We start from the raw sequence: 25,478 nt of genomic DNA, 5'->3' as shown, positions 1-25,478 counted from the left end.
ATAATTAATTTAAAATGGCAGAAATCATCTATTCTTGTGTATTGAATGTAAATGTTATTTGTTAGAGATATTTAAAAGAATATGACTGGTCCTTTTTGAAATCTCTCTTTTGTTCGAGTTTTGATCTTTATAAAGAGTCATATTTTAATAAATAAGCATATTTTTATTGGATCCTAATTTTTTTCTCATGTAGCGATAAATGCTCCATAAAAAATTTCAATAAAAAAACAAACAGTGAAATTTTATTTTTAGACACCTTTCCCACAAAAAAAATTTATTCTTTTTAATTTCAATTAAAAGAACTTTATATTCTTCGATTTATGAATATGATCAAAGACATGCTCGTCTTTCAACGATGTTTTTTTTTTTTTTTTTTTTTTTTGAATGTTTTGCGTTGTGATAATATTCATGAATATATCCTTTTTATATTTTTGATTATTTTTCGAATTCAAGAATTGCTTTATAATATTGTTTTTCCATTTGCTAAGTTTTTCATAAAATCAAAATGCAGATTTCGCATAAAATGCCGGACAAGATCGATTTCACAACAACTGCAAGAGTAATAATTCTGACAATTTTCCTCAAAATATATCTATGTGATTATTTTTGTTATTATGTTTTTTTTTACAAAAAAATCTGTCAGAAAATATCCCTTGAATATCAACAAAATGAAACTGAACAGTAAAAAGGCTTATTCAAAAATATCTTAATCTTTATTTGACTAATGCATTTGTTTTGATAGCAGTCTTGATAATTCAACAATTCAAACACAAAGTCTCTTCCCAAAGATAAACAACGTTTGAAAGATTGATACCTCGAAAAAAGTTATGATTTCAAAAATATTCATTCATTTTATCAATACAAACTCATTAATGTACAAAACTTTCAAAATAGCTTCATTTGTGCTCAGAAAAAAATTATTATTGAAATCTCGGAGAAAGAGGCTTTTGAGTTTTTCCGAGATTACCAAAATAATTTTTCTCTTAGCACAAATGAAGCTAATTTAAAAGTTTTGAATAAGCCTTTGTGACAAGATGTTTTTTTTAATTTATGTGTCGGTCGAAGATGATGGACAATGAAAAGATCGCATTTTTTCGATTTTCTCACTGTATTCGGAAATTTTTGAAAATTTAGAATATTTTTGAGATTATCGATTTTTTAATATAAGAATAAAAAATTGCCTTTTTCAAGAATTCATTTTTTTTTGCATGAAAGCACCATAATTCCTAAATAGATCTTTTTTGTTGGAGAAATAATCATTTCTGGCTGTATTTTTGAGTTTACAAGACCTTTTTCGTATCTATCAATGACATTTACAAAGAATAAGTGATTGTGAATTGAAAATGATTAATTTGATTTGATTGAATCAAATATGATTTCACTCAATCAGAATCTTGATCACTTTTAAATTTTTTAATTTTCCACTTTCGATCAACAATACTTTATCTGTTCTTTATCGTTTGATATTTGCATTTTGGGGTATTAAGACTTTCTTCAAACTAACTATTAATGTTTTTTCGATATTTTTGCTAACTATCAAATTGAATAAGTGTTTCTGATTCGGATAGAATTAGTTGTAAAAAATCAATTTTTTGATGAACGAAGTTTATTGTGCCAAAGAAAAAACCGACAATATATGTTCATTTTTTTCTCGTTTCAGCATTTACAACTTTCGTTTTTTGAATATCACTTCGATAAAACATCAAAACTGCAGTATGGACTAATATGATTTTTTTTCTTAATTCTTTGAAACATCAGAATTTTTTTCCAGAAAAAAGTTGTTTAATATGAATGATTACTATTTAAAAATGATTAGAAACATGTCGTGAAAAACGAATGAATGATATGAAGATAAAAAAGCACAGAGAATAAGATTCAACGTATTTTATTGTGAATTGAAAACAGGAAATTGTATTCTCTCTTGAGACGGAGTTACAAATGAAGCTAAAGAACCAAAAGAAAAGTTTCTTTTGTTCTCGGAGCTCATTTGAGATTTCAAGGGTGATTGATTCAAAGATGTTGAATTCAATGAAGGAATTGACGTTGAAGAAGATATTTTCGATATTGATCGAGAAGAATCTGAAATTGAAGAATCTTCCAAGATCGAAAAAGAAGAAAATTGAATTGTTTCAAAATTTGGAGACGATGATAAAAACGATATAAAAGGATTTGTTGAGTTTGATGTTGTTGTTGTTGTTAATAATGATGATGATGATGAAGAAGGAGAAGAAGGAGAAGAAGGAGAAGAAGGAGAAGAAGGAGAAGAAGGAGAAGAAGGAGAAGAAGGAGAAGAAGGAGAAGAAGGAGAAGAAGGAGAAGAAGGAGAAGAAGGAGAAGAAGGAGAAGAAGGAGAAGAAGGAGAAGAAGGAGAAGAAGGAGAAGAAGGAGAAGAAGGAGAAGAAGGAGAAGAAGGAGAAGAAGGAGAAGAAGGAGAAGATGATGATGATAATGATGAAACAGAAGAAATCGATGAAGATGTCGATTGCGAAAATAGAATATTAATAAAATCATCTGAAGAGAGATTAACAGAGTTCCATTGCATCGGAATATGCCAAGAGTGAAAACAATCTGATTTTTGTTGTTCGTTATCTTCTTTTTGTCTTTCTTTATCCAAAATTTCAGCTCTTCTCTCATTTCTTTCACTTGTCACTTTCTAAACTTCGTTTATTCTTCTTTCAATCGTTTGCTGCCTCTGCAGATCGAAATGATCTTTAACAGAATCATCAAAAATAATTAATATTGTTAAATGAAAATAGAAAATTTTTTTTTTCAAAATGAAAAATTCAATAATGGTGAAAGAACGAAAAATAAGCCTCTTATTTCCTCGATATTAATGGAAATATTGGGTTCCATGGAAGTTCCAGGATTGAGTCTATTCTTCAATTTGGTTATATATCTTTCTTTTGCTCTTCTTTTTTCTTCTTTCTTTTTAGCATTTCCCCTCAAAACATCATTCAAAATTCGAGTGTTTGCTTTAGTATCTCTCAATGTTAGTGGATTGTGAAGCGTATGAAAATTTGCAAGACAACAGGCAACCAAAAAATAGTCAGAAACTTTTGATTCATCAAAAACAAACGGATGACAAAAAATTGTGAACAAAGTTTTCAACCCTCCAAAAAATCTTTCAACAACAACTCTATGAGATGCCAGCTCTGGAGTTTCAACAGGCTTTGTCACCATCGTTTCTTGCTCGGGCTTTGCACCTATGTTTGTTGAATCTGCCAGAATTTTTGCTCCTCCAAGTTGATATTGGATAGTTGGATAATGATCCTTTAATATGGTGAAGTCATAAGTTGAACCTGTGTGTACACAGAACTTACAGTGCTGACTGTTCCCAATCTGGGATTGACACACACCTCCGATTTTACTCAATCCATTTGATGTTTTCCACAGAAATATTTTTTTCCATATTCCAAGTTTCCTCCTAGATGATCAATTAGAAAAACCTTGCAATCAACAACAACGCCTGCATTTTCATATCCTTTTTTTCTTTCTGATCTGAATAAAATAAACAATTGTGAAAGTTGTTTTTTCTATTTGTCAACAGATGAATGAAGAAGACGAACTGTTGATGTTTGAGATGAATGTCTTGGCTTTGCAAGAAGATGAGTTAATGTGCAAGATCCATGATGAAGAAAGTTGAGAAGAAAAAAGAGCTGTTCTTCAACAGAATTAATTGCTTTCGTTCTTCCTCGTTGTGGGTGTGAATAATCGGAAAGAAGACATAAAAGAATGTTGAATTCTGAACGAGCAAAGCCCGTCAGTCGAAAAAATGCAATTGATGGGTCAGTATATTTTTTTAATGCTAAATCTATAATACTTCGAGGAACTGAATCTTCTTCATCATGATATTGATTTGGAATGGTATTTCTTTGCTCCAAATGTTCCAAAATTGATGATAAAGGATTTTGAGACATGATAAATTTTCAGAAATTATTCTTAATAACAATTTTGACCATTATTTCCTTTTTTCTAAAATGATCATTATCCCCGAATTTCTGAATTTTGAATTGAGTCGATCAAAACTGATTTGATTGCAGATATAAAGAATTAAATATATATATTTTATTTTGAATATGTTCGAATCGAAATACTTGAATAAACATTGTTTTGTTGTACTCGTTTCAGATGAATGGGGTTTCCAAATTATAAGCATTTGAAACAAATATGTGAGATTTTAACTTTTGTGGTCTTCAAAATGACTATCAATTAATAAAGAGAAATAAATTGGATATCAACTTTTTGTTATTTAATCTGTTAATGAATTGAACTTCAAAAATAACATTCTACGACTTCAAGAAATCAGCACGCTGTGACATTGGAATTGCTCGTTTGTCTGTTTTTTTGCATTATTTCAAAGATTTGTTTGAGAATAAAGAATGTACAAATAACGTTTAAAAAATCAATATTTCACTATTTCAAATTGTTGAATATTTCAATTTTTGTTTTAGTGTTTATAAAAATGAACTTTCAAAGATATTTTTGCAACTTCATTTTTTTCCAACTGCTTAATTAACTTTTGTTCCCGGAGTTTAAAAATATTTTATTAATAAAGTTTATTGTCATTTCGAAGATAATAAAACATTAAAACAAGAATTATGTATTGACTTTGAACTCAACAAATCTTTTCGGATGCATAAAATCCAATTAATAAATATTATTATTTTCCAACCTTGTTACTCAAAATTATATTCGTTCAAAAAGTTGCTTTCGATATTGAATTGAGGTTTTTGTTAAGCGACTTATATAATTGTGATGTCTGAAGGTTTTCATATGAGTATTAATTATGATATTTGTATTTTTGTTTCGAATTAATCAGATGGTTGGAAAAGGAGGAGATGCGTGATTATGATAAATGAGCTTGAACTTGAAAAAGGAATAAGCGTTTCATTAACACAGCATATTGAAAAAAACAGCCAAACAAATAATAGAATCCCTACGTTAAAAGATATCGACTGTTCATTTTCGAGCGCACGAATGAATGAAACGAAGATGGAGCTAGTATAAAGGGCTCATTTGATAATTCCATAAAACGCTTTTTGGATGAGTGTGCTATGAAGAGTTTCAAAAGCGTTTATAGCGCAGAAAAAGGAGGAATGAAAGTGGTGGTGAAGATCGAAGAAACAGTTTTTTGAAATCAATGATTGCTCTTTTTCGATTTGAAAGTGCTCATCTGGCACAGGGAGCGGAGGAGGACTGTTTATCAATGGAACCGAGGATAATGTGAATTATGTTAAAGATAAGATTCCATCTCTGAATTTCAACATTTTGATCATCATGTTTTATTTGAATGAGGCACACGAATGGAATGACATATTCATCAAATGCCACTCGATTGCAAAACAGATCAACGAAACGATGTTCACTTTGAACTACAACCAGGAGTCATTGAACTCAGACAACTCCATCTACAGGTGCGTTTCAGAAATCTTGCAAATTGAAAATCTGATTCCACGAATCACATTCTATTATTCCGCTCAGGTGTTTGTGAATGGAACAGGGACAGATGGCAGACAATGCTGGTCTCAGAGCAATCCATGTCTCAGTATCAACTGTGTGGTTGATCACATTCAGGAAGGAGTGATGAATGCAATTATGGTTGACGAAGAAGGGACTGTGACAAAGGAATATGTGATTGGATATCTGAATGTGAACTCATTCAAAAAGTTGCAGGCAATTGAGAGGTTGAACTGCAAGATTGAAAAATCATTTGAAAAGGATTGCATAATGGAGTTTGTGAATGAATGTGACGTGGAGAGGTGCTCATTCGAGTTTGAAGATTCATTTGAGGCTTCTCAAAGCTGCATCATAAAAGTGAAGAATGGAACAGCAAAAATGCAAGAATGTGAATTCAACTCTTCTGCAATTGAGTTGAATTTGAACAGTTCTGTTGTGAATGTTGAAAGCGGAAAGCTGAAGATCTCAGAAACAACATTCAAGGATTTGGAATCAGCAGGATCGGAGCTGTTATTCAACAAATAATCGAATGCGACTCTGCTTGAAACGAGCATTTTGAACATCAAATGTGAAGAAGATGTTGTGAGTGTTGGAAGAAAAGCGAATGTGGCGATGAATGTGATGGTCATTGAAAATATGACTGTGCTTGATGGAGGATGTGCAATTGCTGTGGAAGATGCTGAACAAGAAGTGAGTGCGCTGAACTGCTCATTTGAAAAGTGTGTGAATTCGAAGGACAAAGGGAGCATGATGCAGATTAGACGATCCAAAGAAGTGAAGGTTGAGATATGTGTGTTAGATGGAGATAAAGGAGAGAAAGAAGCAGAGACAGTGAACGAAGGAAACAAGGGGAAAGAAGGATTATGCGAGTGGAGCGGCTTTTTGATTGATATTGAAAACAGCAATGTGGAGATGAAGGAGACAACGGTTATGAAGAGCAAAGTTGGGGGGTTGTGGGTGAGTGGAGGGAGTGTGAAGATTGAAAATGGAAAGTTTGAGAACAACAACCCCGAGATTGAAGGATATCCATCAGCGCGAAGGAATGCAATCTGCACAGAGAATAGCGAATTGAATGTTGTGAGCGTAAAAGGGGGACATGGATTGAAAGACAATTCTTCTCTTTGGATTTTGAATGATGGATGTGATTTGAGAGGGATAGCAGGAAAAAGATTATCTCCATTTTTCATTCCCAAACTGGAAGATGTTTCAGTGAATGAGAATGGCAGCAATGTCATTGTGAAATTCAAGGGATCTCTTTTTGTGCCATGTGATTTGTCATTCAGATTGATATTCAAAACAGGGGATGTGGAGTTGGTTGAGACATATCAATTTGAGGAAGACAGTTTTGTGTCAGAAACAGAAGTGATTGGAAGAATTCCATCAGAGAATATTTCAACGATTGCAGATGAAACAGAGGTGTCAGTGATGATTCTGTTTGGGAAGCAATTGGCATCCACTTCTCCACTGATACTGAAAAACAGAAGTGAAACAAAATCAGAAGCAGATGGAAAAGTTGTTGAAAGAGGATATAGAAAATCCTCTTCTTCAACAGTAATTATTATTATCTTAGTTGCAATTTTGTTGATTGTTCTGATTGTTGCTATTGCCTTTATTGTCAGATGGAGAAAACAAAAGAGAAGAACAAGAGAATTGGAAGTGATTGTGGAAGACACAGTGAAGAAAGATCCAAAGGCGTTTGAGATGGTGACGATGGAGATGTCACCGGAGGAGCAGTGGAGGAGAGCAGAGAGAGAGGCAGAGAAGAAGAACGAAGAAAGAATCAAGAAGAGGGTGTATGAGAAAAGCTTGGGACATTCAGAATCTTCGGAGCATCTTCTGTCTGAGAGTGGCTCCACTGAATACATTTTGGGGAGAGATTCAGACAAAATCCCTGATTGGGCATTGGAGAAGGTAGAAGAGGAAGAGGAAACAAGAAAGAGATCACCATCACCATCCATTTCATCCACTTCAACCGCAGACACTTCAGACACAGATTCAACATTTGTACGAGGGGAGGATATGTGCCCAACCACCTCATCGATGTCGAATCTGGTGGATGCAATGGCCTGTTCATCTCCTCATGAGAAGCTGATTGTGGATCTGAGAGATTCTCTGTTCATGCTGCTTCATGGAAGGAATAAGACAAAGGAGATTGCGATTGGAACTCTGCAGGAGAGAGAACAAACAGCTGCTCAGATCCTGTTCTGGGTGGCTAATCTCGCTCTTCACTCCATTGATGAAATGGAAAATCCTCTTCAATATCTTGCCAATCTAAGTCCGCACATTGTTCTCTTCTCAGAGCATATGGTGAATTGCATTGTGATGCATTCTGATCTCCTTTTTTCTGATGATTCTGAATCTTCTTCCATCTCATCATCCACGATTGCGACTTCGGCAAGTGATGATGATGATAAAGATTCTCTTCTCTCATCAGCTTTTGAGGATGAGGAAGATAACAGAAAAGAGTGTCTGAGATGGAAGGCACCAGAGTTGCAAATCAACAAGAAGAGGGGAGCGACAAAGGAATCTGTTGCCTTTTCAATTGGGATGATGCTTTGGGAGTGCTTGGCACTGGAAATCCCATTTGGAGAATACGAGGCTGTGATTGCTGGAGACAAGATTGCAAAAGGAGAAAGAACAAACGCTTCTGCAGTCAGCATGTCAACATAATTTGGGTCTGTTAAAGCGTGTTTGTCTGCAAAAGCATCATGCAGACCTACACTTGTCGAATTGAAAAAATCGTTTCTTCAGTATTTTTTGAAAGGAACTGTGCTTGGAAAAGTATCTGACGCAATTAGCTTGGTGGAAATAGCAAAATAAAAGCAAAAAAAGAAAAAAAGCAGAAGCGTGCAAAAAGGATTCATGAAATATACATGAAATGTTCAACTTTAGACATCTTGAAAGAATACATTAGAGAAGTTAAGAAAATTTGAAGTTTTTCATACAGTTGAAGGATTATTACCTTTTTTGCTGGAATGATCAAAAGTTTTGCTCAAGAGAAGATGGAAGATGGATATTTGAAAAAATAGTTGAGGAAGTCGGTATATGTGCGACTTCAAAAATTGCAAGCATATGTTTTTGCAGGGAGACGCAGTTCGTGAATGAACAAATAAGAGTGTGTTCACAATTTTTGTTTGAAAATGCATCATGTCGAAATATTAAAATTAACTTAAACATCAAAAAAATATTTGTTTATGAACTTATGGAGATGTGAAGAAAAAAAAATAATTGTCAAATTTTCAAAAAAAGATTTAGCCTTTTATTTTAAAGCGTGATATGATTCATAACAAAGGAGCATGTTAATTGAACAAAAATGAAAAAAAAAAGCTAAAGAAAAAGTAAATTATTGAGAGCTTCTAAAGAAAGAGAGTGTCTCCTATCCCCAACAATACGTCGAAGTCGAGAAAAGAGGCGCTCACAAGAAGCTTCACCACACGGAAATGCAACCAAGGCGAAACAAACATTCGAAAATATCGAATGAAATATGCAAGACTTGCTTTTTTCTGAAAAGAAAACAAATAAATTATTTCGCAGAAATGATTGATGGTAATCAAGAAGAAATGAAGAACACAAAGCTTCTTGCTTTTCCTTGAAGTTTTCCGTTTGGTTCAGTTACACTTTTGATATATAACCATGATATCCACATTTCATTCTAATGAACCAGTCCATATTAATTTTCTCTTGGATTTTTCTTGTTTTTTTGACATTTTGATCCAAATATTTAAAAGTTCCAATTCAAATTTGTTCATTTGAACCGACGAAAACAATATCTTCTTCATTTTCTTCATTTTTCTTTTCTTCTTCATCATCCAAATCATCCGTTTCATTTTTTCCCATTTCTCCAGAACAATTTTCATTTTCTTTTCAACTTTTGTTGCGAGTGTTGTGTTCAACATTTTCTATCATTGTTGAGGAAGAGGTCTCATATTTTTCTGTATATTCATCTTCTTCAGAATCGCTTTCGGCTTGCAAACGTCCAAATTCATCGTCATCTGTTTCACTTGTTTTCTCATCATGTTTTGAAGAAGACTCTTCACATTTTGTTGAAGAGTTTTATTTGATTATTTGAAGAAGTTGAACAATTCAAGAATATCTTGGTAATAAGTTTTCTTTTTTTTCAGAAATTTTGGCTGAAGAAGACTAACTTGATGGAGGAATGAAGGATGAGTCTTTATTTGTGTTATCATAGAGTGACAGATTAAGTGATCGAAGTACTGAAAAAAACGAATCAATTGTGAAAGGGTTAAATGAGTATGTTAACGAAGAAGAAGGCAAATCGAATGACAATTTATTTGAAAAAAACATCGCTATCAATTGGACTTCTAAACTCAAAGGTTTGTTTTGATGCTTTCGAAAATAATTCTTTCTTTCGGTCATGTCGTTTTTCAAAGATAAGAGTTCAAAGATCTTTATCAATAACTTGGTTTGATGAAATTTGTCTTATGTTCATTGATGAATTTGATGAAGAATTTGAAGGAGAACACGATGAAGAATTTGAAGAAAAACTTGATGAAAAATCAAAAAAAGATGAAGACGACGGGGAGGAAACAAAAAAGGATTCGAAGGACGAAAACGAAATAGAAGCGGATGGCATATGTTTCGATTGCTCAAATGTGTAAATTGGATTCCTTTTTTCAGAAGTATTTTGAATCAAGTTTTGTTGATTTGTTTTTGATTCAAAGTGTTTCGTTGTTTGATCCTATATTTCACCATAAAAAACAAATTCGTATTTCGCTTTCAGCCTTTTCAATCATAGGTTGTTAGACTCGGAAAAGGAACCCAATTGATAGTTATTTCTCCCTCCAGGAGTCAATGAAAAGGCTAAAGAGATCAGGTTTCCCCCATCACCTGCAAAAAAAAAAAACAAAAGGATTATAATATCACATAAACCAGATTGCCAGTTTTCTTCTGAGAATTCTTCAAGGTCCTGCATCCATGAGTGGAGAGAAAATGCTTTCACTGGCAGAGGGAAAACATCTCCAAACTTCGTTTTATCTTTCTCGAACTGTAACTGAAGTTCTCTTAAGTGAAATAACAGCAGTTAAAATTTGATCACATTTTCGATAAAAATCAATTCCTGCAATTTAGAAAAATCATCATCATGAAAATGCTTTCTAAAAAAAAATATCAAAAATGCAAAACCATCTTGTTTCAATAAAAGAAAGGCATTTTGGTGTTGAAGGTTGCCTTCGGGAAATCACCTTAACTTGTTTCGGTAATGTGATGGTTGCATCTTTCTGTGTTCGAAAGAATTCGTTGTAATAAAAAAAAATGAGAAACAACAAAGTTTAATAAATGGTTTCAACAATAAATAAAAATTTATGGTGTTCCTTTGTAAAAGGAAAATGATTTTGTTATAATGGTTTCTTCTGAAAGGCTCTGAATTGCAAGCTTCTGAGGAAGCAAGCCATCTGTGCAAAAGCACCGAACTTCTCCGTGCAAATCTGTTATTTCCGATATAATTTGGACTGCAAGTTGCGAATAATCAAAGGAAGAATAACACGCTTTAACTAATTTATATAACATTGGCTTTGCACCTGGATTCAACGGAACCACAGTTACCGCAGTGTACTTTTTCCCACCGACCACTCCGCTGTCAATCATTATTCCGACTAAAGAAATGAAAATTGCAGCATCCCTTTCTTTAATTGCGCCATCCGCTTCATAGTGAATAATTGAAGATTGTTTTCTGTTATCCAATGTGGGAAATATAATTTCGGGAGTTAATGATGGATTTTGTTGAGAAATCTGTTTTGAGAAGAAATAAAACAATTAAACTCAGATGAATTTGTGGACAAAAATGCAATGAAACAATGTCCAATTAACCTCAAAAATTGTTTCTTCAATAAATTTTATTGAAAATGAAATGGAGTTTCTTTTTTGTTTGAGGAATTAGCAGCTTTATTCTGAGGATGATGCTGCTTCAAAAATATAACGATTGATGAATTTGTCAAAAGGGGATATTGATGATTAATTATTCGATCACATCCTTTTCTTCCGGAAACTCCACAATTAACTCCTTCTTTGCAGTTTGGACACAAATAATAAATATGTCCATCTTTTTTCAATGTTCCATCATTTTTCACAGGAGTATTAGCTATCCAAACTATATTTTTTTGAATTTCAAAGTGAACTTTTCCTATGTCTTCTCCAGTGTTATTAGGATGCCTGTATACTTTATAATAATCAAAACAAATGAAATGATATAATTTTTGATCAAAACTTGAAAAAACCAACCATTTCCCAATAACTGTTGATTTTGAACGTTCCAACTCAACAAATGAACTATCACTTTTTTTCAGCTCTTCAATTTTTTTGCTCAATGCAGCACTCTTTTATCAATAAATGAAATAAAAAAGTTTTTGGAAAATTTGTCTTTTGTTTAATTCATACGATTTCTTTTGATTTTGCACTGTTTTGTAATTCCAAAGGCAAGATTCTTAAAAAATCCTCATATGTTGTCAAATGATTCATGATATTTATCAAATAATCATTTTTTCAGTTCGACCGACTGATCTATTCGACTGACTGATATTTGTCGAAAAAATGAATTATTGATACGAATGAAAAATTAAAAATCTTATGTTATAATAATGATAATAAGTTATTTTTCATGGACTAATGATAATTTTTTTATTTCAAAACCATGAAAAATCAAATTCATATTTGCTAAATTTTTAAAATTTATTCATTTCCATCAAAAAAAAAATTGTTGTTTATGTTTATTTTTCGACAAATAAAATAAAAATTGAAATACTATGATAAGAAAAATTAATAAAAAAGAATGAAAATAAAATTAATATTAAAGAAAATATTTTGCTTTGTCGGTCGACTTGTCGAACACTTTGGAAAATGTCGGTCTGTCGCAAAGGTTTATTAAAAATAGTTGGTTTCTGCCTCAAAAAAAAAAAAAAAAAAAAAAAACTAACGGGCACTAGATGAATTGTGAATAGATTTTTTTCATTTGAATAGATTCAACTAATTTGAATGAACTGGGTTTTTCTTAAATGAAGTCATGTTATTTTAAATGGTTGAAGTGACACTTGAATAAAGTGCGATACACTTAAATTAAGTTTTTGTGAAAAAGTAGTGAAAACTTATTATAATATTTTCACGTTTTATCTTTCACTTTATCAACAAAAAAATTGAAAAATTCTTAAAAAAAATAAGATTTTTCCTTTTTCTTGAACAATATTTGATATATGTTTGAAGAAGATTTTATAAGATAGAAATAACGTGAAGTGAATGAAAAAATAATTTTGTTATCATTATTCTGTTCTATTTTCAACTTTTTAACTTTTTTTGATCTCTGTGTAATTAAATATAAAAAACAATAATTTGTTTGTTTTGATGTTCGCGGAGTAATTTACAACAAACAAAGCATATATTTCTGAAGTGCACAGTTGAATTCGCAGATTAAAGCAGCTTTCTCCTTTGCAGCTTTCTCCGTTAAGTGGATATATTCAATTTTCATTTAAAGATATTCTTCTCAAAGCAACTCAATATTCCGCTTTACTGCTTTCTTCTCCGCTTTCCTCCTTTGATGGTCTGGTAATTTCTCTGGAGTTAACATTCATATGCCTTCGGAACATTCTTTATTGTATCATCAACTATCTGTCTCAAATCTTACGCTTCATTCGAAATCTTCTTCCAACGAGCAATAAACATAATAAATCCAATCAAAAGAATCTTTAGAATTATCGATGTTATAACAATTGCAATCGGAAGTCGATACAGTATTCTTTCTCTTCTTCCTTTAGCAATTCTTTCATCGGTTTTTATTCAACTTCGCTGTTGTTCTTCAAAAGAAATTGTACTGTAGATGCACTGTATTCGAGCATTTTAACATGATGCTTGTGGCCAATTCTGTGGTTTCAGGCACTGAAGTTACGATCGAGACTGGATTATTACATGGATAACAGTTTTATTTTCAAAAAGTTCAACATACAGCGGATATTTCTGAGTCTGTGGAGGGATTAATTGACAAAATCAATCTGGAGGAGTTAGTTCCAGGGAATGAACGAAGAACCAATGAGATCCAGGGATATGGCATTGCCTTCTTAACAAAATATCACTGAATTTAGCTAGTTGAACGAGGAATGGGATACTCTTTCCGAAGCCATTTTTTTTACAATGTTCTCTAACTGGTGGAAATCCACATCGAGATGTTCGGAAGAAAGCCATCCCCGACTTTCGGGCTCTGAATATTCAAAAGCGCATGGCCAGAGCAGGCGATATTGTTCCTCAAAGACGGATGACCAGCTGTACTCGACTATTGTTGGCAAACAATCCAAACCGTATGAAATCGTTCCCGCCTGAAGCTGACAGCCCTCCTTTCAACGAGTTGGCAATGCTCGTGTCTATTATCCTTCCTTTGCAATTTTGAAGATCAACCATCGATCCACTCCACTGACACAGCTCTTCTAATTTCTCGTCGTTTACTCTCAGCTCTGGCGCGCTTGCTGCTCCATCAAACACACACGATGATACGAAAGCATTCCCCAAATCTTACAAAGCTGGAATGCTCCCTTTTTCAGATGGTGAAGCACACATTTTGTTCGAGCAGTTCTCCAATTCCAGCAATAAAGACGAAGATGAAGAGGTCAAACAGCACGGTCCAAACGAATCTCGGGTTATGTTTTTAAATGATGACTGCGTCAGCTGGAATGTGGAAGCATTTGATGCTACACTCACTGCACATCCTTCTCTGAGCTTCGTGTTCGAAATGTCCAAGAAATTCATCTCAACATTTGCATCTGCACATTCAACAGAAAGCAAAGAACCAGATAGCACAGATATGGAGTCGAATTCCGAATGATAGCACTGGATATTTGAATGGCCTCCTGAACCGTCTGAGGAAAACACAATTAAGCTTGCTTTGTTCTCTGCATTTCTGACTTGAACCTTCTGCAGCTGAGAGTCTTTGCAGTTGTGAAGGATAAGGACGGATTGTTCAAGTGCGCAACTGGAAATAAGCACTTGCTGCATAGAGAAGCTTTCCAGATTGCGGAAGTCCAACAACACAGCAGAATTCATATCAGAAATGTTCAAGTTCATATCTGATCAATGTTGTCAGTCTCTTGCTGCTACGCATGAAGTACTAATACGAGGGGAAACAAAAGTGCATCCGTTGATCGATAGCCTGCCATTCTCCACAAGAATGATGGTGCAGTTCAGTTTCATTTCAGAATTTCCACTCGAAGCTTCTTGAGCAAAGATTGTGTCTGCAATCGACAAGTTGCCATCAGCAAGCGATATCAAGCTGGAATGAGAAGAAGAAAAAGCGCTTCCAAACAAAAGTCTTAGAAATTCCATTTTCACTCTCAGCAAGCACGAAACGAGACTGCTCCTCTTGTTTCCAATGCTGATATTCAGCAGAATAATCCATCTTACGCCTTCCACATCCAGCGACTTGATCCAAACATCTCAAGCACTTGCTTCCCCTGACACCACAGCGCTTTTGCCGATCAGCAACTTGCTGTAAACTAAAAGAATGATGTGGGGCAGAGCAACATTCAAGGAAATGCAAGGTTGACTTATTCCACCGCACTGGCGTGAATCGGAGGAGTTGTCGGATGAAGAAGATGGAAATATAGTCTCTCTCCGACACACAACAACAAGCAGCAGCAGATCTTGTTCATCAACATGGTCTTGTGCTGTGCATCCCCACATAGCAAACTCCCGAACAAACGGTGCTCTGAAATCGAGCTCGAATAGCTCTGCGCCTATTTGAGTTTTGACATTCGCGCATTTCACATACACGTCTTTTCCCACATATGCTTTGTTCTCCATGAACGTGGTGTTTTTCAGCAGGAAAGGAAGCAGACCATCTCTTGTGATCAAAGAGCAGTCCAGGAATATCGCTCCTCCTCTTCCAGTCGCCGAGCAGAAACATCCTGAGATTGTGGAAAAACGGCTCTCAAAATACCCTCCTTCGCTTAATTTTATGATCATTCCTCCGCCGCTTTCACTTTGGCTGCTTTTACAGTTCTTCATCGATGTGTTTTGCACAGACTCGCTACAAGGCTCGCTACCAATGCAGCTGATAAGGAAGATTCAGATGGTGGACTTTGGAGAAGCGAAAAAAGCGCGTAACATTTCAACTGAACAATTTCACTGTTAACTTCAATTAATCCTATCAACTCGCCTCTCCACACAGCCTGTGAAAACATGACAACAATTCTTCTGATCATCAGCTCCATTTTGCTCATGGAAACATTTGTCAAATCAATGCTGCTCTCATGTGATGCAGTTAGAACGTGGCCTCAACATTCGATGGATTGAAACTGTTAGAATAACATTTCGCATATTTTAAACAGGAAACCTCTAACGCAAAATGGAATGTCACTGGAGAAGCGCAGATAAATTGCAAGAGAAAAGCGGCTGAACTCTGTTCATTATTCAATAAAATAATGATGACAAATAAGTTTGTTTTTGAATCCATTTTTTTAGAAAAATCGATCACAATTATTTGTTAATGATTATTTCCGGTCTTTAAATGCTATTGAGCAGATCTAAGTGTAAATACCAGTTGTTTGCATATATATTGATGCAATCCAATTCATTAATTAGCATAATTTCAATTATCTTTATTTGCTCAATAGAAAAAATACATATTTCTAGAAATAAAATACGAAATTCTTCTTTTCATCATTTTAAACACATGTTAAAACAGGTGGAGCACATTCATAGAAGGTTTAACAATCAAAGAATGTGATGTTGATATATATTTAATCGTTTGTTGGTGCAAAAAAATTTTGACGGTTTTTTTGATATTTTGATCCTAATGATCTTTGAAAGAATTTGACGAAAACAACAAAAATCATTTCCAAAATTACATAATTATTATGCAAATAATATTTGAAAGTTTTTGCGTTCAATTTTATAGACATAAAAAATATTTGTTTTTAAAATTAATTTTCGTAACTCAAATGAACCCAGTCTATCTCAAATGAACTCGGTTTATTCAAATGAACTCGATCTATTCGAATAAACATGAGTTCATTTGAATAAACTAGGTTTATTTGAATCAAAAAAATCTATTCAAAATTCATCTACTGACTGACGTGAGCTAACATTTTTAAAGGTGATTCAGATGTTTTGGTGAAAATACAATTGCAGTTTAAAAATTCAAATGAACAATGATTATCTCAAATCAATAACGACTGATTCGAATAACAAATGTTCTATTCAGATTATATCTGTTTGATAATCCAAAACGAAACATCAAATATTTCCTCTTTCCCATTTTAATATTTAAAATTTTGTTTTAAATTTTTGAGCAATAGGAACAGTTATTTGCTCAAACTTACAAAAATAAATGTGTGATAATTCTATATGTGTATTTCTATGTTGCGATGATTTCGTTGAATGTTTTATATACCCAGAGTTATTTGCTTTGAATATATGTCGGAAAATGAAAGTGATGAGCGTGAATCGTTGTTGAATCTGCTGTTTGCAATAATTATCCTATTTTTTTATATATTCTATTTATTTCAATATCAATGAATTGTTGAATGCTTTTTTTTTTTTATTTGTGAAAATTCACTTTTTCTGCATGAAGCAAAAAGGTGAAAGGCTGCAATAGTAATAAAAATCCTTCATCAAAAAGAAAATTGTATTTGCAACTTGTGGAATATTGTAAAAAGTGGAAGATGAATGTCGAAGCGCAGAATCTACTTTTGGACACATTTTTTGAACTAAGTAAACATTCGTTTTCGTTGGAGGAGATAAATGCAATTATTGAAGCAGCAAATGAACTTATGGAGATGCAGGAGGAGCGTGCGTTTCAAACAATTGCGGAGGCTTTGAGTGCAATTGGTTTGTTTGAACCTTTTTGTTAACGTTTTATTTATTGAGTTGATTTATAAACACGAAATTTGTGTTTTCCCAAGCTGAAAACGAAATAAAATCTTACAACGTGGAAAGTAATTTGGAAAAACTTGCTGAAGTTAATCTCAGATTGCTCAGGTTCGCAACACGTTACAACTAGCATTTGTGAAGAAAAAAAAATTATTTTTTGTTTTTATTTGTTTTGATTTAGATCGACATGCAAAGAAGAAACCATGATAACTTTACTGAAGAATTTTCTGCTGCTGTCCATTTCACCTTCTCCGTTGAAGATTGTTGGCGATGGATCGTTGTTCGATGTGGTGAAGGAAGTGATGATGGAGCATGGGAATGATGCGATCTCTGCCACAATTGGTGAAATGTGCCTCAATTTTGCGGAGAGGGATGAGACAGGAGTGGTCGGCGAGATGATTATTGGAAGAGAGCTGATACGACTTGCCGTCAAGAAAGCGTCTGAAGCAGGAGAAGTCAAAAGAAGCCGGGAAAGAGACAGTGATGGAGCAATGGCAGAAGACGAAAAGGAGAACAAAGAAGAAAAAGAGGAGACCTTTGCAGCAGCTGGGTGGAGCAAGTGGAAGAAACTCGCTTTGATAATTTTTGAGCGGTTTGCTCCGAAGGATGAGAGAGACACGAGTACAAAGTCGACTTTGTGCCAAAGGAAGGATGGAAAGAGCATCAAAAAAGGCAAACCATGGAAAGAAAGTGAGCTTTCTCCAGAGACTTCTTCTTCTTCTTCTTCTTCTTCTTCTTCTTTATTCAATTCATCAAATACTAATAATAGCAATGATGATGTTCCCGAAAATCAGCCTCAATCGAACCAAGTGCATGTCATATCGATTCACATGCGAATTCTGCTGCAGTGTCTTTGTGTGGCTGACGATGAGATCAAAAATGCTGTCTGTGCTGTTCTCTCAAAGCTGCTGGGTGTTGTGAGTGAAGGCGATGAAGATACAGAAGAGGGGAAGAAAGGAACAATTTGCAATGGAGAAGAAAGAGATGGAGAAAGAGAAAGAGAAGGAGAAAGAGAAAGAGAAGGAGAAAGAGAGGATGATAGTGATAGAGTTTATAAAGTGAAGGGGAAAGCACTTAATCAAACACAAAGCCAATCAAAGACTGCAAAAGGAAGCAAGACGACTAAGTCACCAAAGGACAGAGAAGCCAAAGAAGAGGAAGAGGAAAAGAGGAGGACTGAAGAAGAAGAAGAAGAAGAAGAAAAGAAAGCACACAAAATAAGAGAAGCAGAGCGGAGGGCAAAGGAGAAAGAAAGCGAAGAAATGAGAATTCGAAGTCTGTTTTTCAGTGAAAGTGGGATTGAGTGTGTTTGTGGAGAGATTCAAAAGATGTTGAAGAGACAATTTGCAAAAGACGAAGATGAGTGTAAATCTCACTCAAATGATGTGCCATTGAAGCCATCGAAATCTTGTGGATTCTCACTTTTCAATTCTTCATTATCATCATCCTCCTCTTCTTCTTCTTCTATTCCCCCCAATTCTTTTGATATCTCCAAAGAAGACATCGTCTTGCTCCATTCATTCCTCTCCATTCTGTTGAATTGTCTGCCACATTTTTCTCTTCCGAAGCAAGTGACAGACATCTCCCAGATAATCGTTCAGCTGCTTTTGTGTTCGCAGAAGGAGAACGAAAAGTCCCCAAAAAAGCAGTTTTTGGATGAGGTTGTAAGATTCATCAGTCAAATGAACAGCGTTGCAAAGAATAATCGTATGCTGATGTTGAACAAATGAGTATTTTTTTTTCAAAAAATAAATATGAAAAGAGGAAATTTTTATGTTATGTGGTATTTTTTGTTGAGCTTTTGTGAATTATTATTTTTTTGAAAATTCAAAAAGTCTTATTTGTTTAATCGAATATACAAATTTTCATTCAAAATTTTTTTTGTTTATTCATTTATTCATTTATTTAATTTAATAATTATTTTCCTCTTTCTCTGTAAATAGCCGAGCTTCATCCATTGTTCATCACAGCATTCAGCAACGATGCTCTCCTGTCTCAAATTGTCAGCTTTCTCGATTCCTCTTCTGCTCCTCTTCGCTGCTGCCTCTTCTCCTTCATAAGCACTCTTGCTGCAATGAAGATTGCTATCCAAAGCGAAGAGGGTACAATTGATATTTCACCACAAAAAGTGGATGATGGCTCTTCTTCTTCTTACTCTTCCTCTTCTTCTTCTTCTTTATCGCAGAATTCAGAGCCAATCGTTCTCCAGCTTATTGTTGATCCTCCAAAACCAAAAACTTCACAGAGTGTATCTTCTTCTTCTTCTTCTTCTTCTTTTTCCTTATCTTCTTCCTCGTCTTCTTCCTCTTCATCTGCTTTTCCATCTTCTTTTTTGCCTCCACTTTCTCCTCCTCCTCTCTCACCTCCTCTTTCCCCTCCTCTCTCACCTCCTCTCTCACCTCCTCCTCTGTCTCTGACTCCTCCTTCTTCTTTGACTCTTTCTTCTTCATTATTTCCTTCATCTTCTTCCTCCTCTTCCTCCTCCTCCTCTTCTTCTTCTCCATCTTCTTCTTCAAAGCAAACTGAGCCAACTAAATCTTCAGCAGAAAAGACCTCTTTCTACATCTCGAGTGTCTCTCAGTCAGTCATCACTCTTCTTCCTTCTCTTGCCAGTGTGAATATTCTCCCTGTGTCAGTCAATGCAGCTGTCTCTGCTGATTCTCCACCTTCCCTTGCTTCAGATGCCTTGAATATCATCGCATATGTCCTCCGCTGGAAGCCTGCCCTGTGTGCTGCAGTGAGAGACGAGCGCTTGCTGAATACTCTGTTTGACACGCTGAGGAAATGGGAGAAGGGAATTGTGAGAGAAAGAAGAGCAGATGCCAAAGGAGAAGAAAACAAGCACAGATACAAGAAGAAGCAGATTAAGAGTGCAGAAAATGACGAGGAATGGCAGGAAGAGGAAAGCAAGAAGGAAGAGGAAAAAACACCGTTTGATCAGCTTTTCAGTGCGTCGCTGCGTCTTCTCAGGCTTCTGATAGGAATCGATCCGACAGTCAATTGTCGCTTCTCTGTGGAAGAGCTGATGTCTTCGATCAAGCAGGAAATGGAGAGAACAAACCATTCAGATGAGGTTGTTGGGTGTGCATTCACGCTGATTGATGCGTTGCTGGTGTCAAACAGGCAGAAGGAGATCAAAAAGGAGATGGAGAAGCTGGAAGGGAGGAAGCTGTTTGTGAAGTGGGTGAATGAGAAGAGGAAATCAGACATGAAAGTGGAGGATGTGCTGCAGTATGGGAGGCTGTGCATGCACGTGGTGCAGATGTGGGTGATGCAGAACACAAAATTGAACAATGTTCAGCGGAAAAGTGCGACTCTGTTTCTTTTACGAGGCGGAAGAGCTATCCCTTTGCGAGGTGTGAAGATGGCGCTGGAGCTGATTGAGACGGTGAGTGTGAGCGTGGCAGAAGAAGAGCTTAATCCTCAGGTCAAATTGGCCTCAACGCTTCTGTCGCTGATAGACACGGCTTCTTCTTCTGCTTCAACTTCTGCTGCTTCTTCAGCCACTGCATCTGATGTGAAAGCGAAGTGTATTGAGACACTGGAAAATGTGCTCATGCGCTTCTACAATGCAAGCCATGAGCGGTTTCCGCAATTCTTTTCGCGGCTGCTGCAGAAGGAAGAGATGAGGATGCTTAAAGTGTTTACGAATGCTAAGCTGCTGGACAGGATCTTTATGTTGATTATGCCATTCATAAATCCAAAATTTGGGATGGCAAAAGAGGTGCTGCACATTGTTGCTTTTCTCCTCAAAAGTGAGTTGAAAGGAGAGGAAACCTCTTCCAACAGAAAGAATGAACGGATCGGCTCTTCTGTGAATCCGATCCTTTACCAGAAGCACATTTCCAGTGTTTGTGAGCCAAAGAATCCAGCTTCTTCTTCGATAATGCACCGATTAATGTCGAGTGACTTTATCTCTCCCTTGCGTCCGTATGTGACAGGAGAATGCGAAGGAAATGCAGATGTGTTTTATGTGCTGAATGTGATGGCGATGCAAGGTGTATCGATTTGGATGTTTCCATTCTGCAACAGCCTGCATGATTTGTTTTTTGAGAATGGCATTGGCATAGATGAGTTCCGAAAGAGCGATGTTCCGTTCAGCTATATTTTGAGTGCTGGATATGATGATTATGTCATTTCTCCTCTTCAAATCGCACACATATTCAGGAACATATTTCATCCTCTGGATGAGTTGGATCTGATCTGCAATTTGACAGCGCTGTGCTGTGCTTTGGAGATGGGTATGTGAATGATTGGATGCTGTGAGAAATAACAATGAGAGTGTTTGAAAGTTTTTTGTTCACATTTTCAATTTTTATTTCGTGAATTGACAAATATGTCTTTCTTTTTCTTACTTTTTCTTACTTTCTTTTTTTTTTAACTGTTCATATTCTATTTTTTTTTAATGAACATTTTCCTCTAATTCTAAACAATTCTCCAGGCGATAATTTCCGCATGTCGAACCCACTTGAATATGGCGTGCTTGATTTTATTGAACAACAGTTTGGCTTTTCGTTCTTATGGACGCTGGATCCAGTTTTCGTCAATGCTTGGAATAAGAAGCACAGAAATATCCCTGCGCCAAAAGTTGTGCCGAAAGTTACCAAGCTTCCCTCAATACCTGTTCTGCGCTGCATTTTGCGTCTTATTCATTCAGTCTTTTGCGGATATGATGTTATTGAACACAGAGACTTCAGAGAGAAATGTGCATATTTCCTGATTGCATTAGCCCCGCCTTGTATGGAACTTAATCTGACAACTGATGTGGATATCAATGAGCTTGAGGATGACAAAACGTTTGTCCTTCCACAGCTTCATTCGAATGTCCAGCGCAGCTTTGATGAAGCCACTCAGATGCTGTACAGCTGTGCTTGTGCAAGTGTCTTGCGCAGTCCTCTAATGCTCCTTTCGTTTTACCTGCGCCGTCCGCTTTTCAAACGTTGTTTGCTTCCGTCAAGATGCCAGTCAGCGCTGTGGGTGAGGTCAATTTTCAATCTTGATGAATGCGATAAATACGTCGCAAAGGGAAGAAATGATGTGGCTGTTCCGTATCCAGAGTATATTTCTATTCTTCTTTCAGCAGCAATGTTCGCATGCGGCTTCTATGCGAGAAGATTATCAAAATCAATTCTGAAAGTGCTTTCAATGATTTCGTTGGAACCAAGTTCGCTAAAGCTTGGAGAAGAAGAGGGTCTGAGTGATGTTTTTCTTGCTCTTTATTGCGCTTCTGATTATAACAAGTTCGACAGTACGGCTCATAAACAAGGGTTGATTTTTGACTTTCTATAATTTTCGAGAGGTGTATTTTAGTGTGATATTTTTAAAATTTGGTGATTGTTGTTTTGATTTGAATCAAATTCGATATTTTTTTGAGGCAAGCAATTTTGTTTCTTTCTTGCAAATAGTTTTTAAGAAAATTGTTATAATTCTAGTTGAAGTGTTTATTAAATGTTTGTCTTCATTGCGATGCCCTCTCTTTTAATCTGTTAGTTTTTTAGCTCTTTTTAGTTAAATTTTCAGTTTATTCTCTTAATCACTGTTATTTTCAAAGAGCACATTTTTGTTGAATTATTTCAGAATTTTGAATATTGTTGAGAGAGATTAAAATCTGTAAATTCGGTTGGAATGGACCACAGCGGTTATCATTCAACTTTTACCATTTTTTGTTGATTATGTGTTAAACTTGTTTCGATGAATTCACAATTTCGGATAATGGAAATAACAATCAATAAAATAGAAATTTTCGTTTGAATATCATGCGTCTTGTACTTCGGGTGCTAATTATAATTTATTGTCAGATAACTTTATTTATCAAAATTGAAAAAATAAAGCATTTTCAAATAAAAATTCGAATTGAATAATTTTCTATAACAGTCTGAATTGTCCAAATACGGAAGAAAAAGATAATTGTGTCAAAAATTGACTTTTCTCTGGTTAATAAGTAATGAATGATAAACATTTTGTTATGTTTTTTTTTTAAAAAAATCAACAATTCAAATAATGAATTGCTCAAGAACACAAAGCTATTTCTTTTTTACTGTTCGGAAGGATGAGAATTAATTTTTATGTTTGTTTTCGGTGTGGCAATGTTTAAAACAAAAAAATCCATCACAGAATGAATAAATAATTTGAAGATTTATCGAAATTTTATTTCATTCAAATCGAAAAAAAAGAAATACTCAGAAAAAGAATATTAAGTTGTTTATCTTTTTTGGATTTACTGTTGGTTTGATCAAACAGAAAGAAAAGTTTTTTTCTTTTATTTTATTTTCTTTTCCATCAAAGTTCATTGGATTTGTTTAGTGTTCCATTTTTACTAATTTTAAAAGCAAAAAAGATTGGTATTGCGAATGTAGCCTTTTCATTTTACAAAATAATAAATATTGTTTATATTTATTGATTATTCTGTTATGTGAAGGATAAATTCGAATAAATTGAGAAATACAGGTTAGAAACAGAATGAGCATACGTAACGATAATGAGTTCACAGTTGCAATTCATGAGATGACCCTCACTGGAGAATTTTCAAGTTTATTTTTTTTTCTTTTGAGAAAGACGTTATATTTCATTCTTTTCATGTTTTTTGGAGAGTTGTTTAATGAGTTGGACGGTTGCAATGAGGAGGGGCAAAGGCAGAAAATCGTGGAAATGAACCGAATATTGGAAGAAATGGATGAAAAAGAATTTATATCCATTTATACAACGGAATTGCTCAATAGAATAGATAAAATGATGAAAAGAAAGAAAGTTTCATTGGAAAATGCGTTTTTGTTGTTAACTCGCATTGGATATTGCAAAGGGCTTGTGGGGCTGTGGAGCGCCAGTTTTTATAAATCTTCACTTTACAATAGATTGAATAACATGATATTTGTTGAAGCGCGGAAAATAGAAGGAAAGAACGAAAATTTACTGATTAGCCTTTGTGAGTGTTATATTTTACTTCTCAACCATTATTGGAACATGTCAAAAGGGTTGCTTTTAAAAAGTGTTAATTGCATTATAAAGGCTGAATTGAGCAAAAAGGAGGATGAAAAAACACAGAAAGAGGTGGAAATAACATTGCTTGCTTTAAGCAGAATTGACGCTCATATAGTTTGTGAATTATTTTCATTTTCATTTATTTTTGTTCCTTTTGACAACAAATTTTGGAAGAGAATGAAAGAAGATATTTTTTCGACAAAAATCGCAGAAATCATCAAATATCACCAGGAGCATCACAACTTGACTCAACTTGCATATCAATCAGCTTGGGGGTTTTTAATGATTTTATATAGGGATGACAAATGTTTGGAAAGATTGATTGTGAATGAGTTGCATTTTGGAAGTGAAGCAGCAAGAGAATTAGAAGAGCTCACAAGAAATGTAAATTGGAAGAAGAAAAAAGAGGAAAATGGAAAAAGAAGAAGAGAAGTGAAAGAAGAAATTGCTTTGATGAGATGGCTCAAGACATGTACAATTTATTTTCTCGATTGTCGATTGTGGAACGAAGAACTTGTTGAGCTTTTTAGCAGAATTGTTTGGGTATTTCGAGCAGCGAAGGATAATCACTGGGAAATTCGCAAAGAATGCATTCGTTCATTGATAAATGCAGCAGAAAGGAGAGTTGTGAAAATAGATGATTTGTTGAAAAGCGAAGCTGTTGAAGCTGTTTTTGAGGAAATGCAGCAACCAACGTTGAATAATGATGTTGTGTTTGATTGCTTGAAATTCCTTGAGAATGTTTCGGAAAGATTGAAAACAACAGTGAAACCAGAAGAAGAAAGGACAAACGGAAAAGAGATGAGAAGAAAGGCATTAAAAATGGAAATATTTGAAAAGATGGAGGAAGAAGGATATGAAGATTACATCTTTGGATTGTTTCATAGCTTAGTAAACAGAACCGATGATCTTTTCATATTGTTTGGAAATTTGAATGATTGTTTTGTTTGTTGCTGAATCAACCGATTTTATTGTTTTTTCACATTTTCACTTCATTCATCTTTAATTAAAATACCTATTTGGACAAGATATAAAGAAATGCTTCTCAATAAAACAGTAGAAGAGCTTTTTCACAGAAACAAGAACTTTTGTTGCAATGATTTGAAAACATTTGAGATAACTTTTGCGCACGAACAGCAAACATATTTTCCAAAATTAATAATTCTGTGAATATTATTAGT

The 25,478-nt window shown here is 34.7% G+C and overlaps 6 protein-coding genes across 6 annotated transcripts; 4 read left to right on the top strand and 2 right to left on the bottom strand.

Moving 5' to 3' along the window:
- Positions 1-1,595: 1,595 nt before the first annotated feature.
- MONOS_17879 (uncharacterized protein) lies at positions 1,596-2,561 on the top strand (the record flags this gene model as incomplete). The annotated part of the gene is made up of 2 exons (XM_067870842.1): positions 1,596-1,611; positions 2,143-2,561. 2 exons carry the CDS (start codon positions 1,596-1,598, stop codon positions 2,559-2,561), a joined length of 435 nt encoding a protein of 144 aa, XP_067723920.1.
- Positions 2,562-5,277: 2,716 nt separating this feature from the next.
- On the top strand, positions 5,278-5,983 carry MONOS_5462 (uncharacterized protein; the record flags this gene model as incomplete). Its single annotated transcript, XM_067875611.1, has 1 exon — positions 5,278-5,983. The coding sequence occupies one exon, from the start codon at positions 5,278-5,280 to the stop codon at positions 5,980-5,982; it is 705 nt and encodes a 234-aa protein (XP_067723919.1). The 3' UTR covers position 5,983.
- Positions 5,984-6,093: 110 nt separating this feature from the next.
- MONOS_5461 (uncharacterized protein) lies at positions 6,094-8,127 on the top strand (the record flags this gene model as incomplete). The annotated part of the gene is made up of 1 exon (XM_067875610.1): positions 6,094-8,127. One exon carries the CDS (start codon positions 6,094-6,096, stop codon positions 8,125-8,127), a length of 2,034 nt encoding a protein of 677 aa, XP_067723918.1.
- Positions 8,128-13,965: 5,838 nt separating this feature from the next.
- Positions 13,966-14,514, bottom strand: MONOS_5460 (uncharacterized protein; the record flags this gene model as incomplete). Its single annotated transcript, XM_067875609.1, has 1 exon — positions 13,966-14,514. One exon carries the CDS (start codon positions 14,512-14,514, stop codon positions 13,966-13,968), a length of 549 nt encoding a protein of 182 aa, XP_067723917.1.
- A 369-nt stretch (positions 14,515-14,883) lies between these two features.
- MONOS_5459 (uncharacterized protein) lies at positions 14,884-15,453 on the bottom strand (the record flags this gene model as incomplete). Its single annotated transcript, XM_067875607.1, has 1 exon — positions 14,884-15,453. The coding sequence occupies one exon, from the start codon at positions 15,451-15,453 to the stop codon at positions 14,884-14,886; it is 570 nt and encodes a 189-aa protein (XP_067723916.1).
- Positions 15,454-17,219: 1,766 nt separating this feature from the next.
- On the top strand, positions 17,220-22,608 carry MONOS_5458 (uncharacterized protein; the record flags this gene model as incomplete). Its single annotated transcript, XM_067875606.1, has 5 exons — positions 17,220-17,277; positions 17,352-17,427; positions 17,501-19,026; positions 19,263-21,560; positions 21,761-22,608. The coding sequence occupies 5 exons, from the start codon at positions 17,220-17,222 to the stop codon at positions 22,606-22,608; spliced, it is 4,806 nt and encodes a 1,601-aa protein (XP_067723915.1).
- Between the last annotated feature and the right edge of the window lie 2,870 nt (positions 22,609-25,478).

This window comes from Monocercomonoides exilis (assembly GCF_001643675.1).
Source record: "Monocercomonoides exilis strain PA203 chromosome Unknown scaffold35-1074681, whole genome shotgun sequence".
Lineage (NCBI taxonomy): Eukaryota > Preaxostyla > Oxymonadida > Polymastigidae > Monocercomonoides > Monocercomonoides exilis.
The sequence above is the reverse complement of the archived record's forward strand: the minus strand, read 5'-3'. Positions and strand labels throughout refer to the sequence as shown.